Source organism: Centropristis striata, chromosome 17 (assembly GCF_030273125.1).
Source record: "Centropristis striata isolate RG_2023a ecotype Rhode Island chromosome 17, C.striata_1.0, whole genome shotgun sequence".
Classification (NCBI taxonomy): domain Eukaryota; kingdom Metazoa; phylum Chordata; class Actinopteri; order Perciformes; family Serranidae; genus Centropristis; species Centropristis striata.
In genome coordinates, this window is record NC_081533.1 from 5,922,718 (window position 1) to 5,939,771 (window position 17,054).

At 36.9% G+C, this 17,054-nt stretch overlaps 2 protein-coding genes across 2 annotated transcripts in view; both read left to right on the top strand.

Annotated features, from left to right (window-relative positions):
• The window catches only part of tesk1b (testis associated actin remodelling kinase 1b), a 55,306-nt gene extending 53,075 nt beyond the window's left edge, over positions 1-2,231 (top strand). Inside the window, 1 exon segment of the mRNA XM_059354220.1 lies at positions 2-2,231. Within this exon segment, the coding sequence (XP_059210203.1) occupies positions 2-67 (66 nt within the window). The 3' untranslated portion in view covers positions 68-2,231.
• A 3,295-nt stretch (positions 2,232-5,526) lies between these two features.
• Positions 5,527-16,394, top strand: si:dkeyp-75h12.7 (uncharacterized). The gene is made up of 8 exons (XM_059355537.1): positions 5,527-5,587; positions 6,636-6,756; positions 7,817-8,042; positions 8,117-8,260; positions 8,694-8,856; positions 10,944-11,071; positions 11,733-11,968; positions 15,875-16,394. The coding sequence occupies exons 1-7, from the start codon at positions 5,527-5,529 to the stop codon at positions 11,898-11,900; spliced, it is 1,011 nt and encodes a 336-aa protein (XP_059211520.1). The 3' UTR covers positions 11,901-11,968; positions 15,875-16,394.
• The last annotated feature ends 660 nt before the right edge of the window (positions 16,395-17,054 follow it).

The following is a 17,054-nucleotide window of genomic DNA, read 5'->3' on the forward strand; positions in this document are numbered from 1 at the left end:
CCCCACCTCCTCCACCACCTCCACCAGCCTGGAGCCGGGCCTCGCCCTGCCGGGGGCGCAGACATAGAAACCCCTTGTAGAACCTGATAATGTAATAAATTCCCGATAATGTAATAACCCCGATAATGTAGTAAAAACCTGCACTTGAGTCCATTGAAAATGTAATAAAACCTGATAATGTAATAACTTCCCGATAACTTCTCAATAATGTAATAAATGTGGTTACCTTAGGGTTAGGGACTAGGGATGTTTTAGGGTTAAAGGTTACATTAGGTTTATGCTAGGGTTACCATGGTTACCTTAGGGTCAGGGACTTCGTTCACTGAAATAAAAATAAAAACTAGAGGTTTTTTTTTAAAAAGGATAACTAACTGAAACTGTATTTTGTGGTTACAAAACTAACTAAAATTATAGTGAAAATGTCCTTCGTTTTCTATTTTCGAAATCTATTTCATTTATCTGGTTTTATGACTTAATAAACTTATTGGGGCTGAGATGGATCAGACAAAGGAAATAAAGGAAACATTTATTGGGACTTTTTTAAATCTGGCACCCATTACAAAAAAACTAAAACTAATAAAAACTAAACTAAAACTAAGCATTTTCCCAAAAAATAAAAACTAATAAAAAAACTAGCAAACTCACTCTAAAAACTCATTAAAGTACTTAAAATACTTGGTAATAACTTCCCAATAATGTAATACACTTTTTTTTTTTTACCAATAATGTAATAATGTAAGTAAGTTCAACATTAATGGAAGGTTATTACATTATCAGGTTAGCCTTCACTTCCCAAGTCCTGATAATGTAATAACTCCCCAATATTGTAATAATTTAACAGCAGACCACCCATTACTTGGGTTCAAGTGGTGATACTGTGAAGGCAACACTAGCTCAAGAGCTCTAGCGCCACCAACAGGTCAAAGTTGAATGGTTATTAACTTTTGACCCGTTCATTCGTTTTTCACAAACGAGGTATCCATGACAACGAATGCATTCAACAGCTTCTTGAAATCTAAAGGTGCTTGGTATTATACTTTATTACATTATTGGTAAAAAAAAAAAAAAGTGAATTACATTATTGGGAAATGCACTTTATTACATTATCGGGAAGCTATTACATTATCAGGTTTTATCACATTTTCAATGGACTCAAGTGCAGATTTTTATTACATTATCGGCAATTTATTACATTATCAGGTTCTACAACCCCTCGACACCAAATGCACCGGAAAGTTTAAAAAAAAAAAAAAAAAAACTGCACCAAAAGCTCTTCCCTGGAAATTAAGTGTGTCCTCTTTAGAATTTGCACAGATTTTACCGCAGCAATACCCTGCTTCTTTTCCACACACGCTTCTTGGTGCAGACGGGTTTACTCCAGGCTGAACCTCCTCATGAGGAGGAGGAACTTGTTGCAGGGCGCCCTCTGCTGGGCTGAAGGCGCCCTGCACGCTCGACTGATCCACAGAACTCTTCAGCATGTTCAAACACTCCAGTTTGGGGCCCGTTTGGTGGGTTGGTTGGTTGGATTGTGTATAATTTTGCTGATGTAAAGATTCTTATGACTGATACTGAAATGAGGAATGTTAAGCTTAGTATTATTACTGCTGCAACGATCTCTTTTGATGTTTGGTGCTGTTTCTGAATGAACAGACATTTTGCTTTAATGTCTTTAATTATGACAAGTGTGTGTGTGTGTGTGTGTGTGTGTGAGGCTGTGTGTGCGCACTCAATGTGAGAGGCTGTGTGTGTGCACGCTCAGTGTGAGAGGCTGTGTGTGTGTGTGAGAGGCTGTGTGTGTGCACGCTCAGTGTGAGAGGCTGTGTGTGTGTGTGAGAGGCTGTGTGTGTGTGTGCACGCTCAGTGTGAGAGGCTGTGTGTGTGTGTGAGAGGCTGTGTGTGTGTGTGAGAGGCTGTGTGTGAGAGGCTGTGTGTGTGTGTGTGTGCGCGCTCAGTGTGAGAGGCTGGGTGTGTGTGCGCGTGCTCTGTGTGTGTGTGTGTGTGTGTGTGTTGTACACCGTGCCCTTTGACCTTTTTGTTGCTGTATGATCTCTATCGGCCCTTCTGGTTGCCTGGTTAAGCACTTCCACTGTATTACTGTTGTTAATAAGGAAACTATTGATATTATTGTTATTATTACTTTTGGGAATGAATGGTCAAAGACCTGCTTAAGAGATGTACAGATTCTTATTATTTAAAGATGGCGTTGAATAAAAAGATATGAATAGAATGCAGCTTTGTCTGTGAATCTGCTTCTTTTTTTAAAATTGTATTTATTTATTTTCACTGTTCAAGACTAAAAGCTGAAAGTCTTTAGTAAATCTAGGAGTTTTACTGGAGTCACGGCGCTCCGTCATCTCCATGGTTCAGTTTAAGGTAGTAATCTGCTCTGTTTCATATCAGTCTTTTCCTAGTCTTGGATAATATCAAACGTGTTTGATATTATCTCAAGTCTCAGTGACGTAACACAATCACCAACCAATAGATGAGCGGGGTAAAAGTCCCCGGTCCAGACCGGTTCCAGACCGGTTCCAGACTGGTTCCAGACCGGTTCCAGACTGGTTCCAGACCGGCCAGTAAAACCACTTCCACAGGAAAAAGGAACATCACAATAATGCCTCAATAAAAAAATAGTTTCTTAGTAAAGAGAACAGTAAGGAGACCCAGTTAAAATGTATAAATAAATGTATACATAAATAAGTAATAAATAATCAATGATTAATGTATGATGAACTAAACTAGAAAATTTCCTCTGGGAAAATTGTGAAAGGGCCACGGGGGCTACTGCCGGTGTGTGTACACTATGATGAGATTCTTCAGAGATTTCAAACTATTAATACTAGTAATGTTATGATACTATATAATATATAAGGAGCACACCTACAACAAGCATTCCTTTTCAAGTATTTATTTATACAGCAACCTATGACCTTTAACCTCAAAATGTGTGTGTGTCAAACATGTATCTGGAGGAGTGTGCGCTATTACGTGCGTGTGTGTGTGTGTGTGTAACTGTAATCACATCAAAGATCAAAGGCAGTCAGAGCAGAGCAATCAACATAATTAACTGCCACCTGAATGTTCCAGAACAGTGACAGCAGCCAGAGGTGGACAGACTGGAATTTCTGGCCTCGAACAGAAAGCATTTTTGGTAAAACCATTATACCTATCATTGATCCGACTTCACTTTGAGCGTCCTGAGTTCTTCCTGAACGTCTACATATGTTTTTTTAAGAAAAATCAAAAAATAGCTTTGTTAGAGCGATCTAAAAAAACTGTTACATCTCCCTTTTTCAGAAATCTTCCTGCGTTTTTAATATGGGAGCCAATGAGGCTGTTGGTGCATGTTGGTGGTGCATCTGTGCGTCCTACGCCCAAACTATAACTCTGACAGCTTTACCAGAGGATTGTGAGTGAGAAGACTAATTTTCCTACGTTTCTATGTATAAATGATTTCTCTAGAGTGGAATTTGCGGCCTGGAGCGCAGTTTTCAAATATATTTTTTGACATTTTTTTTTCTCCCTCTACACTCTGGCGAAGCCCCAAACAAGTTGATAGAGGTGATAAATATAATTATTAAATTAAACAACAAAAACCTTTTTTCTTCCTTATATCTATTTTTACTGTAAAATAGTCAACTTTTCATGTCAGAAAAACAGTAACCCTTTTTCAGCTTTATGAGGGGCATTTTGTGGCGTTTTCTCTTCTTTTTTTTCTTTTTTTTCAACACAAACCACTGCTCACACTAGAGCAGCTGGAGCCAAAGCTGCTTCTCATCCATTTGTAAGTTTTTACTAAGAGCATGATGGGAAAAAAATTGCAAGGCAGGAAAAAACTGCTAAAAGAATCTAGTTGTAGTCTTGTAAATAGTTTCCCTGCAAGATTCACAGTCTTCTGATTTATAGGAAGCATTAGATGTATGCATTTTTTTTTACAAACTTCTCATGATCACGAGGTTCACATTTTTCACTTAAATTTCTCAACTATTTGGCTGAACTGCCATAAAATCTCTTCAGACATTCTTGTCCTCTTTATCATGTCCAAACCTGTTTTACTGCAGCTATTTTAACTTGTTAGAGCAGGAAAGGATGCAAAACTGACTCACCTGATGATGGAAAGCAAGCAAATGTTTATTTGTCTGTACTTTTCCAGTTTTGAAATTATTAAATGTCTCTGCTGAGAAAAAGCATCATAGCTTTGGCACCTTACTTAACTTCCTATCTAACATGTCTAGAATTAAAAATCATAATTCGTAACTACAAATGATCTGTTAACCCTCTGAAGCCCAGAGGGACTGGGACATTGAGACCCCTGCATTAGAATGTGATGTAAAAGTCAATTTCCAGTAGTTTAAGTCAAATAGCCCCAACCAAGTATTGAGTCATATAGATGGACATACTTTTCAGAGGAACATTTCCATAATAAACATCTTTTTTTAAAATTGGTCTTTTGTAATATTCAAATTTTCTGAGACACTGAATTTTAGGTCTTCATTAAATGTGAGCGATAATCATTATAATTAGAAGAAATTAAATAAATTAAGACATGAAATGTTTCATTCTGTGTGTAATGGATCTATATAATGTGTTATTTCCACTTTTTGAATTGAATTACTAACATAAAAAAACGTTTCTATGATATTCTAATTTATTGACATACACCTGTATATGAACACATTTCCTGAACTATTTGACCCTTCTAATGCACAACATGGGTCAAAAATGACCCTCATTCATTCCCCATGTTATTTAATGCTGCTGTGTGTTTCTGTGCTCTATCTTATGATAGCAACTTATTTTTATGATTGAATATTCCAAGTATTCTTTAAATATCTTGTTTTTGATAACAACGGATCATTATTTCCATTTTGCCTCTCATACTTTATAAAGAAAACATTTTTTTGTATTATTATATAGCTAACTACTTGGCTAAGTAGCTTGCTAAGCTAACTATTTAGCCAAGTAGTTAGCTAAGTAGTTAGCTTAGCAAGCTAGCCTACTTAGCCAAGAAGTTAGCTAAGTAGTTAGCATAGGAAGCTTCTTAGCCAAGAAGTTAGTTAAGTAGTTAGCGTAGCAAGCTACTTAGCCAAAAAATGGATAGGCCTATGGGTCATTTTTGACCATGTTGTGCACATGTGACACAAAAAGGGATTTTATTCAAAGATGAATAAAGGAAAACATAAAATTAGGATTTATGATGATCAAAAACAAACTAATTGAGGAAAACCTGGAATACTGAATGATGAAAATAATTTATTGCTATGATATAGAACATAAAAACTGGGTCACTTTAGACCCATGTTGTGCATAATGTAATATCTTGTTTTAAACTCATGAAACCAGTTTCTCTTCCTCCTCTTGGAACAGGATGAGAAGTTTGACCGGTTAAGTAGATTACAGCCTATCCTCTCTCTTACAAAATCTCCGGCTTTCAATTGAATCCTTATCTGTCCACCCCTTCACCTTCTGCTGCTCCACTCTCTCACCTGCAGCCCTGCAGCTCACCACGTCTCACCGCCTGTCGTCATGGAGACACCAGGTGTAACCAGGGTGGGCGTGTGTGTGGTGGTCGCCCTGCTGATGACCGGTGAGTCCTGAAGTTTAAACCTCTCAAGTCCAGGAGATTTTGGTTCAAATTTGTCAACTTCCTCTGCATTAATTTCTGTCTGTGTTTAGCATATTTCAGTCTGTCCTTACATCACATGCATGGCTCCTTTTTCTCCACACAAACTGACTATCAGTCAGATTTTTGGTTTTATTTCAATTAACAAAGTATAAAGCTGCCAGGAACTGATTTTTAAAAATTTTTTTTTTTTTTTTTTTTTTTTACCATTTATACGCACAAAAAATGCAGAAAAAATAACAAATAATAAAACTGCAAAACAGTCTATTTGCATGTAAATTAAAAATAGTCTTTTTTTGTTCATTTTGTGTCTTATTTTTAAAGTAATTTAGTGTTTTTTCAGTCATTTTGTGTCTTTTTTGTAATTATGTCTTTTTTGTCATTTTGTGTCTTTTTTTGGTCATTTTGTGTATTTTTTGTTCATTTTGTGTCTTTTTTAAAGTAATTTAGTGTTTTTTCAGTCATTTTGTGTCTTTTGTAATTCTGTCTTTTTCAGTCATTTCGTGTCTTTTTTTTGTAATCCTGTGTCTTTTTTGGTCATTTTGTGTCTTTTTTTGGTCGTTTAGTGTCTTTTTTTCCGGTAATTTAGGTTTTTTTTAGTAATTTTGTGTCTTTTTTTCATGTAAATTAAAAATAGTAATCGTTTTCATTGTAGAAAGAAAATTCACATTTTAAAAATGGTCTAGAAACAATAATGGCACACTGTGAAAGCTCCTATTATTGAACTTTCAACTGGCTTTCTCTGCTTGTTTCCATATCATATATAAATAAAGTTATTACTGTAAATAAAACGTGTGTATTTTCAATAAATATATGGACTCCAGAGGGTTAACAGTTAGTGGTTTTAGTTCCTGTGTTTCCATCTGCTCTGTGGTGGTAACAAAGTTGTGACAATCAGACTTAACGGGTCAGTGAGCATCAGTGTGTGTGTGTGTGTGTGTGTGTGTGTGTGTGTGTGTGTGTGTGTGTGTGTGTGCTATTTTGGTGTGAGCGTTTCGTGCGAACTCTCCAGGGTCGACAGGGTCAGTCTGCTCCACCACGGTGGAATCGCTGGACTTAGGATGCCTCCTGCGGTGGGATTGTCCCCTTGCCAGTCCTAATACCACCTACACCGTGCAGACAAAGACTCAGGGGTAAGTCCTCCTGTCTGTCTGTCTGTCTGTCTGTCTGCCTGTGAGAGAGAGAGAGACAGTCAATGCAGCTTCACTGCTGCAAACTGCAATAACTGTAATTATCTGCAGACACAAAACACTCAATATTATTCCCTCCTACAAGCCCAAATCCAAAAAAAGTTGTTACACTGTCAATAAAACCAGAATGCATCAAATTCAGATTGGAAACAAACAAAAGTTTCCCAGTTTGAGCGTTAGATCTCTCGTCTTTGTGATGCAGTCAATTGAATGTTAAAGTCTCAAAGGACTTGCAAATCATTGCATTCTGTTTTTCATTATAAGATAAGATTAGATATGACTTTAGCAGCAGCTAAAGATACAAGATACAGACACATAGATGTAAAGAATTGTGTCTCCACATGCTATATATATTGAACTATCACATAAAGTTACGTGTGTGTGTGTGTGTGTGTGTGTGTGTGTGTGTGTGTGTGTGAAGCATGTGTATCTGGAGGAGTACACAGATACACAGTACACAGTACACAGACAATGTCCAGATACACATGCTTCATACACACACACACACACACACACACACACACACACACATATTTTGAGGTTAAAGGTCATAGGTTGCTGTATAAATAAATACTTGAAAAGAAATGCTTGTTGTAGGTGTGCTCCTTGTATATTATATAGTATCATAACATTACTAGTATTAATTGTTTGAAATCTCTGAAGAATCTCATCATAGTGTACACACACCGGCAGTAGCCCCCATGGCCCTTTCAGAATTTCCCCAGAGGAAATTTTCTAGGTTCTATATATTATCCGTATTTCGAAATAGATTATCTATAAAATAATTTACAGCTGTTTACTGTTATTTGACGGTAAGTGTTTGACATCTTTTAGTGCCAGCAGATTTTCATGTCTTTTTTAAAATTTATTTGTATTTTTGTATTTTGTATTTTGTATTTTGTATATGTTTTACAGTAGTGTAGTTCAGACATATTGTGCTGGAGTGGTTTTTGCTCCTGCTGGTCTATACTGGTCCGTTCAGTGACAGTGACTGTGGTTGCAGGGGCCCCTGGCAGGACGTCCCCTGGTGTGTCTGGCTGTCGTCCCTCAGCTGTGACGTCTCTCAGGCGTTCTCCAACTTTGAGCTGTACAACATGATCCGAGTGGGCGTCCACCTCCACCACAGCTACAGCGCCACCGTGTGGACGGAGCCACGCAAGTTCGACTACAGCGACTTCAGTCAGTCAGAGTCCGAACCTGCTGGAACACTTAAACAGTTAAAATACAATGTTAGGTTACATCCTCTCTCTCTCTCTCTCTCTCTCCAGCCTTCAGCCCTCCCTCTGTCTCTGTCTCTCTGAAGGAGGACCAGCTCCTGGTGAAGGTGCAGTTCCCCTGTGCGTCCAGCAGGGGGCTCTCTCCCAGGTCGTGCTGCCCCGTCTCTGAGCTGATTGACCCCTGGACCACAGTGACGGTGTACAACAACCTGAACCACTCAGAGTACCAGGTCTCACATGCTTTCTGTTGTTTCATATAAGTGCACATTTAACTAACTAACTTTAAAAGTCAGTCCTGCTAAATCAGAATCAGAAAGCCTTTATTGTCATTGCACAGGGTAGTACAACGAAATTTGCCATCAACCCATCCAAAACGTATAAAAAACACACAAAAACAATATGTTTTCTTTACAGTAAATTTAATGTAAAAAAAAAAAAAGTCTGGCAGCAAAAGTTGCCGCACACTAATCATTCATGTTAAAGTAAAAAAATAAAAATAAAATAATAATAATTATATATATATATATATATATATATATATATATATATATATATATATACTTACTACTACTTTATCCAACTGTCCCTTTTAATCAACTCAGTGTCAGTCTTTTTGAACCTGTGGTTTTATTTTGAAAATCTCAGTGTGTTGTGTTGTTGCAGAGCCGGACAGTTTGGAGCCAGGAGGTGGTGTCCCATGTGGAGTTCTCAGGTTTTGCTCCGGGTCAGAACTACTGCGCCGTGGCCAACTTCTCCTTCCCGACCTTCTCCATGGCGGCTTCCCCAAAGTCGGCCCCTCAGTGTGTGGAGACCGGCTCCCACTCAGGTGGAAAAAACACTCTTTTTTTTCTCCAGATATTTATTAAAACTCTCTGGAGTCCACGAAAGCGCCGGAGCACGACTTCGCCAAAAAAAGACACAAAAATGACCAAAAAAGACACAAAATTGCTAAAAAAAAATGACAAAGTTTTATTTTTTTCAAACCTTGGACATGTGCCATAACAGGCTAAGATTCCGACAGCACTCGAGTGCAAGATGTGAAAAAATAAAACTTTGTCATAGAGCTAAACAAGCAAATACATCACTGGAAAGGTCTTGGCCTGGAGAGTAATGTATCAATTTGAAGGTTCTATAATATTCTTGCTTTGAGATATTGACCCTTGAACCTTAATCCTGGGGCATATTTGAAGGCTTATAACTAAGGGACAAAAAGGGTTACAGACATGAGACCTACTGTTATAGAAAGGTGTTGACATGGACTATAATGTGAGCATAGTCACTAAGGGGTGGGAGTGGGGGGGCTTTAGGATATGCTGAAAAAATAAAAAAATCCCCCATTGAACAAGACAATATTTAAAGTCTGATGCCAAAAATGTGATTGACATCCCCTCAAACCCCTGGAAAGCCACTAATTAAGTATTTCAAACTTCCAATTTTAGGGGAAATCCTGTTTTATTAAAACAACTACAACTCCCTAGACCTCTCTTCAGTACTTATGTTGACATCAGCACCATAGTTGTAGTTCTTCCGTTTTAGGGTTAGGGTTAGGGTTGTGTAAACATATTTCTACCCAATATATTGAATATCACACACTGTCTAATAAATAATTATACTGTATGTATATTATCTATGCTAAAAAAAGACAACAATGTTTGTTTAATGAAGATATTTTAACTAAAACAGGAGAGCAGCATTTACAGTGAAGCGCGCCTCAATGAGATCGCACCACTTCCGGTAGGAAACGTAGATCGTAACTCGTACATCGAACTCGTCACTTTGTCAACATTAGTGTCTCCCGCTGCAACAGAATAATATGTTGATCCACAAATCAACCTCAGACACAAGGCATGTAATGGGCGAAGGTTTGATCCGTTAAATACACAGAGGATCAGGGAGATTTCAAAATAAAACACAGCGGATCGTGTTTTTCTGGCGAGATCTTCGCGACAAAGTGATTATGTACATTCACTGAGTGAATATTTAGAAAATAAAACATATATTTCTCGCTAGAAATGTGATCAAAATTCATTTTTATGCAGAAACTAAGTCAAAATATTGATTTTTTTTTTCACTAAAAATGAGAGAACTGTCCACCATGTTTTTCGTTCTGACCGCCGGGACCTTGAAAGTCACGTGACTTGGAACAAACCAATAGGAAAAAATATCAATGGAATAGCCACGGGATATGACTGTCATTAACTTGCATTGTAGTGAAATCCGGAAATTTGAGTGATTTCGTGGCTATCCCACGGATTTTGAGTTAAGCGAATCTGTGGTTATTTCACGGATTCCTGTGAGACCAGGTTGCTTTTTTTAGTCCTTTAGTCCAACAGAAAATGTGATTTTGAATCATTTTTTTACTTTCAAAACACTATCATGCTCAATAAAGAATTTTAAATGTTGCAAATGTGAACAAAGGTGTCAAATCTACCATATAAGAGGGTTCCATCCAGTTCTATCATTTGATACTAAATATATTTGAGCTTGTCTCCAGTTTTACTTGGTATATCATCATCAAACTGAAACTGGCCTCATGGAGTTTACAGACACTTCAGAGGGTTAAACAACTTCAAAAACAGTGAAATGAAGTGCTCAGATTTATTCAATCATTGCCTTTTTCTTCTTAAATCGTGCTTCATTTTTGGTTTATAATCCAATCATAATCTTATGGGGGGTAACTATCTAATTCAGAGGTGAAACTGATGCAAAGAAAGAGAAACTTTCAGGGTTTTGTCACAGACTTTTGCTTGTTCTCTTTCTTTTTTCTGTTCTTTTTGAGAGGTAAACAAACAGGACTTTCTGCGGAATCTACAGAGTTGATTAAATCTCCTGCAGACTCTTCATGTTGTGTGAAATTCTGCTCTGTTGTTTGTTTGGGCAGCGTCCTGTTCATCCTGTGTGTTTTCTCCTCAGACGTGCTGCCTGCGTTGTGTCTGGGCGTCGGGCTGACCTTCCTGCTCCTCGTTCCACTTCTCATCATGTTTCTGAGAAAAAGACCTCAACGAGCTGCAGCGACCACTGACAGTCAGCCCAAGACTCCGGCACGTTTCATTTTGTTCACAAAAATTGTCTCTCCAGCCACCATTTGCATTTTTACAACCTCTACTTACAGACTCTCCTGTCCTCTCCTCTCAGCTCTGTGTAAACAGCCTCTCCTGTCCTCTCCTCTCAGCTCTGTGTAAACAGCCTCTCCTGTCCTCTCCTCTCTGGTCTGTGTAAACAGATTTTCAGTGAATATTTGTCACGTGACTGCAGAATTTTATGTTTTTAACAGGATTTAGTTATTACAAACGATTTATTTTTAAATGACACATGTAGAATGAAGTGATTTTGACAGAAATATCACAATTTTAAGCTTTGTTTTGGTTACTTTTACGAATGGAAACGTTCTTAATCTAAGCTCTGTTCAAGAACTGTCGGAAACTACAAATTTAGATAAAAATGCCTGTTTTTACAGGTTCTTTCTACAATAAATGGTGTATTTTTGGCGATCTTTTAAAGAAAACATACTTTGCGTGATGGATAGGGGGGTAAAAACAACTTCTTTCAATTATTGCGTCCAGTATTTGGGTTAATTGTACAGTTCATCATTTGTTCGTTTGCACGTTTTGTTTTTTACTCTTCTCAGAATTCCCTAAAACAAAAGTGCAGCGGCTATTCCTCCTTGACAGATCTTTAATCTTCATTTTTTCTTTCATCAAGGTGTCCCTTCCTGATCCAGTCTCCCTGGTCCCCCTCCCCCCGGCCCCCCTCGACCCTTCTGACATCCACGTGGAATTCACCGACGACCAAATCTGCACCGACTCGTCCTGCAGCCAGGATCAGACCTCCACACACAGGCCTGATCCTCTCCACCACGAGCCAGACTGAACCATCACGACTCAAAGAGTCAAAGACTCAAGAAGTGAGAGACACCGTGCGAGTGTTGCTCTATAGAGGTTAGTGTTGGCGGATCAGTAAGATCTAGGTTTGACATGGAAGTGGGAATTATACCTGTGATTAAATGAAGTCCACTTGAAATATGTACATGCATATTTTTCATTAGTAAAGTGACATTGAAGCTTTGTGAACCATTTTCTTTATTTTCTGACTCCACTAGATGACGCTGTCTGTTCAACAAAGAGGCTGAAAACACACTCAATTAGCATTCCTAGAGACTTTTTTTTAATAGCAGAAGACTGCCATCTAGTGGGGTCAGAAAATAATGTAGTAGTATAGTTTGTCCAAAAATAGTGAAAAAAGCACCATATTATAGGATGTCAAAAAAATCACACTATAGTATGTCGAATTTTGTTAAAAAAAAGTAAAGTTTGATACCATTTTTATCGTATACTACACTATGACATTCTTTATGAAAACTGAATATTTTGTGGTTTAAGATATGAATGAGCACAAAAATAGAAATCTAAAGACTTTATCCTGAGCTTCAGTGTCCTGCAGTGAAATTTAAATCAAATTATAGCATTAACGTCTTTCTGAAATATCTTTAGTGAATCTCTTTCAGCTCTGAAGAGACTGTTTTGTATTCGACCCCTGACCTCTAACTTTTTATTTAATTTCTTGTTGGCTTGAATGGACTCCATTGTGAGGAAGATGAATGAGATAAAATATTTTTATTGTCTGTTGATACATATTAGAGCATAGTTTGTCTATAATTGACAGAAAAACACCATATTATGGGATATCAAATAAAATTTGACAAAAAAAAAGTCATAATATAGCATGTCGATTTTTGTCATAACTGGTCAAATTTTAAAACGCCTAAAAACGACTTTATTATCGTCTGTTGATACACATTAGAGCATAGTTTATCCATAAATGACAGAAAAAAAACATATTATGGGATGTCCAAAAATGACCCCCTCAAAAAAAAGTCATACTAAAGCATGTCGATTTTTGTCCAAAATGGTCAAATTTTAAAATGCCTAAAAATGATAAAAAATACTTTATTATAGATTGTTGATACATATTAGAACACAGTTTGTCCATAAATGCCAGAAAAACACCATATTATGGGATGTCAAAAAATTGGACAAAAAAAAAAGTCATACTGTAATATGTCGATTTTTGTGAAAAATGGTCAAATTTTAAAATGACTTTATTATCGTCTGTTGATACATTTTAGAACATTGTTTGTCCAGAAAACACCATATGTCAAATATGGTCAAACTTTAAAATGCCTAAAAATGCTAAAAATTACTTTATTCTAGTCTGTTGATACATAAAAAGACATTGTATTCCTTGTTGAGAAGCCACCAGATGGCCTCTAACGTGTAACTGTGTGTAGCTGCTGTCTGTCATCAGCTGATGAGTCGTGGCTCCTGATTTTAAACATAAAGCACATTCCTGTTGATATGAGTCAGAGAACCGACTGGTGAGTGAGAATCACCAATGAAGCAGAAATAGTTTATCCGACGAGTCCAGAAAGCATCTGTTTTTCTTTGTATGTCCTTGTGATTCCTCCGAACATCTAAATGTGGCTGTGGTTCTTCCCCCTCACTGAGGCTCAACAGGCTCCAAACCTCAGCGTCAGAAACAAGAGCGCCAAAAGCTCCTCGTGCTGCTTTTCCCCCTCAAAATGATAACAGAGGCAAGTTGTTTCTGTCATCCGTTGCTCTTTGTGACTCACAGTTGCCCCATCGCCTCTCTTCCCCGTGACCGACACCTCCTCCCGCCTCCTGCACGAAAACAAGGAACATCTTGACATCTCGCCTTTTTGCTTTTGCTGTTTTTTTTTTTGCTGGTGTTGCATTCTTTCCGCAACATTGGGGAGCCTTTGGGGGGTTTGGCCGTCCAGCATTGTTTGTTTCCAGAGTCCACAGAGACCTGGGGGGTTATCCAAAGCACAAGCACAGTGTGTGTGTGTGGCTTTTATTAATAAGCACAGAGCTTATTATGTTTGTGATTAATGTATGAAGCAAGAAGCTGGCTGCTGTCACCGAGCACCTGACTACACAACAGTGGAGATAGTGCACTTTTTACCCCTTTATTTAGGATTTCAACCTCAGCTCCTATAAGGACAAAATGTACTCATTAAAACCCATAAAACCACATTTGAAAAAATAAATAAATCTCATGGCCATTACAGCATAAAATCATACGTTCTATTATATCTGGAGCCCCAACATTAAAATGATTGTACTTACTATTTAGGGCCACGGGGCAATCGCACCGAGCACTGGTCCCATACAGCAATAGCTGTATATATAAAAAATAAAACTATTGTTATACTGTGGATTTTTTCTTCTTCCTCTTCCGGACGCAATTTCGTCCCGCTACTAAAAATTATATATCAAAACATGCGGTTTGATCGGGATTGGTGTGCTATTACTTTTCTCTATGAAATACGAAGCTGCCCAAAATTTTGCATTGAAATGAATGGGACGGCCGAAAAAAAATGAGCGAAAAAGAACAATAATTGGAGATTTTTAAACGTCTACTTCTCCGGCATAATTTCAGCTAGAGACTCCATTTAAACTTTAAACAGTAGACACAAGTCTTGTGTACCGGTGTATTAATCCACATTTCGATAGGTCATATAGTTTTTTATCAACCCCTGTTCAATGACCATGATCATTTGTGGAGAAATTCTGAGATTATAATGAATGTGTATTGCACGGAATGTTCGTGTCACAGTGTGTGACATCATCGCCAGAGTGTAGAGGGAGAGAAAAAATTGTCAAATTTTTTTTTTAAAAACTGAGCTCCAGGCCCCAAATTCCACTCTACAGAAATAATTTATACATAGAAACGTAGGAAAATTAGTCTTCTCCCTCACAATCCTCTGGTAAAGCTGTCAGAGTTATAGTTTGGGCGTAGGAAGCACAGATGATCCACCAACATGCACCAACAGCCTCATTGGTGTCCATATTAAAAACACAGGAAGATTTCTGAAAAAGGGAGATTTAACAGTTTTTTTAGATCGCTCTAACAAAGCTATTTTTTTTTATTTTTCTTAAAAAAAAACCCATATGTAGACGTTCAGGAAGAACTCAGGATGCTCAAAGTGAAGTGAGATCAATGATAGGTATTATGGTTTTGCCAAAAATGCTTTCTGTTCGAGGCCAGAAATTCCAGTCTGTCCACCTCTGCTGTCACTGAGCCGGAACATTAACAGGTGTCAGTTAATTCTGTTGATTGCTTTGATCTGATTGCCTTTGATTTTTGATGTGATTACAGTTACAGATACACACACACATGCATGTACGCACATGCGCGCACACTCCTCCAGATACACATGCTTCAAACACACACACACACACACACACACACACACACACACACACACACACACACAGATATATATATATATATATATATATATATATATATATATATATATATATATATATATATATATATATATATATATATATATATAAAGTCATGCTATAGCATCTAAAAAAAGTTTTCAAAAATTTTCAAACGCCTAAAAATGCTAAAATTACTTTATTATGGTCTGTTGATACATATTAGAGCATAGGTTGTCCATAAACGACAGAAAAACACCATATTATGGAATGTCAAAAAAAAGATCATACATCGATTTTTGTCAAAAATGGTCAAAATTTAAAATGCCTAAAAATGCTTCAAATAGGTCAATTGTAGTCTGTTGATACCTATAAGAACATAGTTTGTCCATAAATTACATAAAAAAACACCATATTATGGGATACTATGACAATATTTATGAGATTTGATACCATTTTTATGGTATACTATACTGTTATACTGTTATTTTTCATGAAAATGAATGGCATTCTACAAAATGAAATTTCACTATTGTTTTTACATGCTACACTAGATGATTTTAAAAAACATGAACATGTTTTGCTCATCAACAGGACAGAGCTGCTGTCTGTGCAGCAGAAAGCCGACAGGATGTTTAAAGACTCGATCACGGCACCAACAAACTGTTCAGACTTCTTCTTCTTCTTCATCTGGAGAAAATCCTGCAGCATCGTCTCCTGCAGCAGCAGGACAACTTCATCCCACAGGACAAATGACTCTTTATTTATACATTCTGTATATATTCTTATATTACCTACTGTAAATCACTTTATTCATGATTTTACACCAGCGCTGTATTATTCATATCTTTTCTGTTGTCCTTTAATGTCGACTATGTTAGATATATTGTATTTAATTCCTACATTTTTAAGATCTGTAATATACAGTTTTTCAACTTGAACTCCCTTTTTTGATTTGTGTTTATACAGTTTGTTCTCTGGCTCTTTTATACAATCCTGATACAAAGTTGTTGGGGTTATTTTTTCTTTTGCCATGTTCGATTTACTGGATTTGCTGTGAATATGAAAAATAAAGAACCTGGAACTTTTGTCATTCCTGAGAAAAGTCACACATTATTGCCTCAAAAATGTCTGAGCTTTACTATTCATGTTTTTAGGAACCTTAAAGGCGACATAATGTATTGTTGATACATATTAGAGCATAGTTTGTCCATAAATGAAAGAAAATGTTATGGGATGTTGAAAAATTGGACCAAAAAAAAAGTCATACTATAGCATGTCCATTTTTTTTTTAAATGGTCAAAATTCAAAATGCCTAAAAATGACTTTATTATAGTCTGTTGATACACATTAGAACATAGTTTGTCAATGAATGAAAGAAAAACACCATATTATGGGATGTCCAAAAATTGTACCTAAAAAAAGTCATACAATAGCATGTCCATTTTTATGAAAAAATGGTCAAAATTTAAAATGCCTAAAAATGCTAAGAATTACTTCATTATAGTTTTTTAATACATATTAGAGCATACTTTGTCCATAAATGACAGAAAAACACCATATTATGGGATGTCCAAAAATTGGGGAAAAAAGTCAAACTACAGCATGTCATTTTTGTCAAAAATGGTCAAAATTTAAAATACCTAAAAATGACGTTATTATAGTCTGTTGATACATATTAGAGCATAAAATAGCCAGAAATGACAAAAAACACCATAAATGTCCAAAAATGACCCCCTAAAAAAGTCATACTATAGTATGTCGATTTTTGTCA

Excerpts from the sequence above, each read along its gene's own strand:
- si:dkeyp-75h12.7 (XM_059355537.1), top strand. The coding sequence starts at position 5,527 with ATGGAGACACCAGGTGTAACCAGGGTGGGCGTGTGTGTGGTGGTCGCC. Across the intron at positions 5,588-6,635 it reads GGTCGCCCTGCTGATGACCG|GGTCGACAGGGTCAGTCTGC; the intron begins GTGAGTCCTGAA and ends CGAACTCTCCAG. Across the intron at positions 8,857-10,943 it reads GGAGACCGGCTCCCACTCAG|ACGTGCTGCCTGCGTTGTGT; the intron begins GTGGAAAAAACA and ends TTTTCTCCTCAG.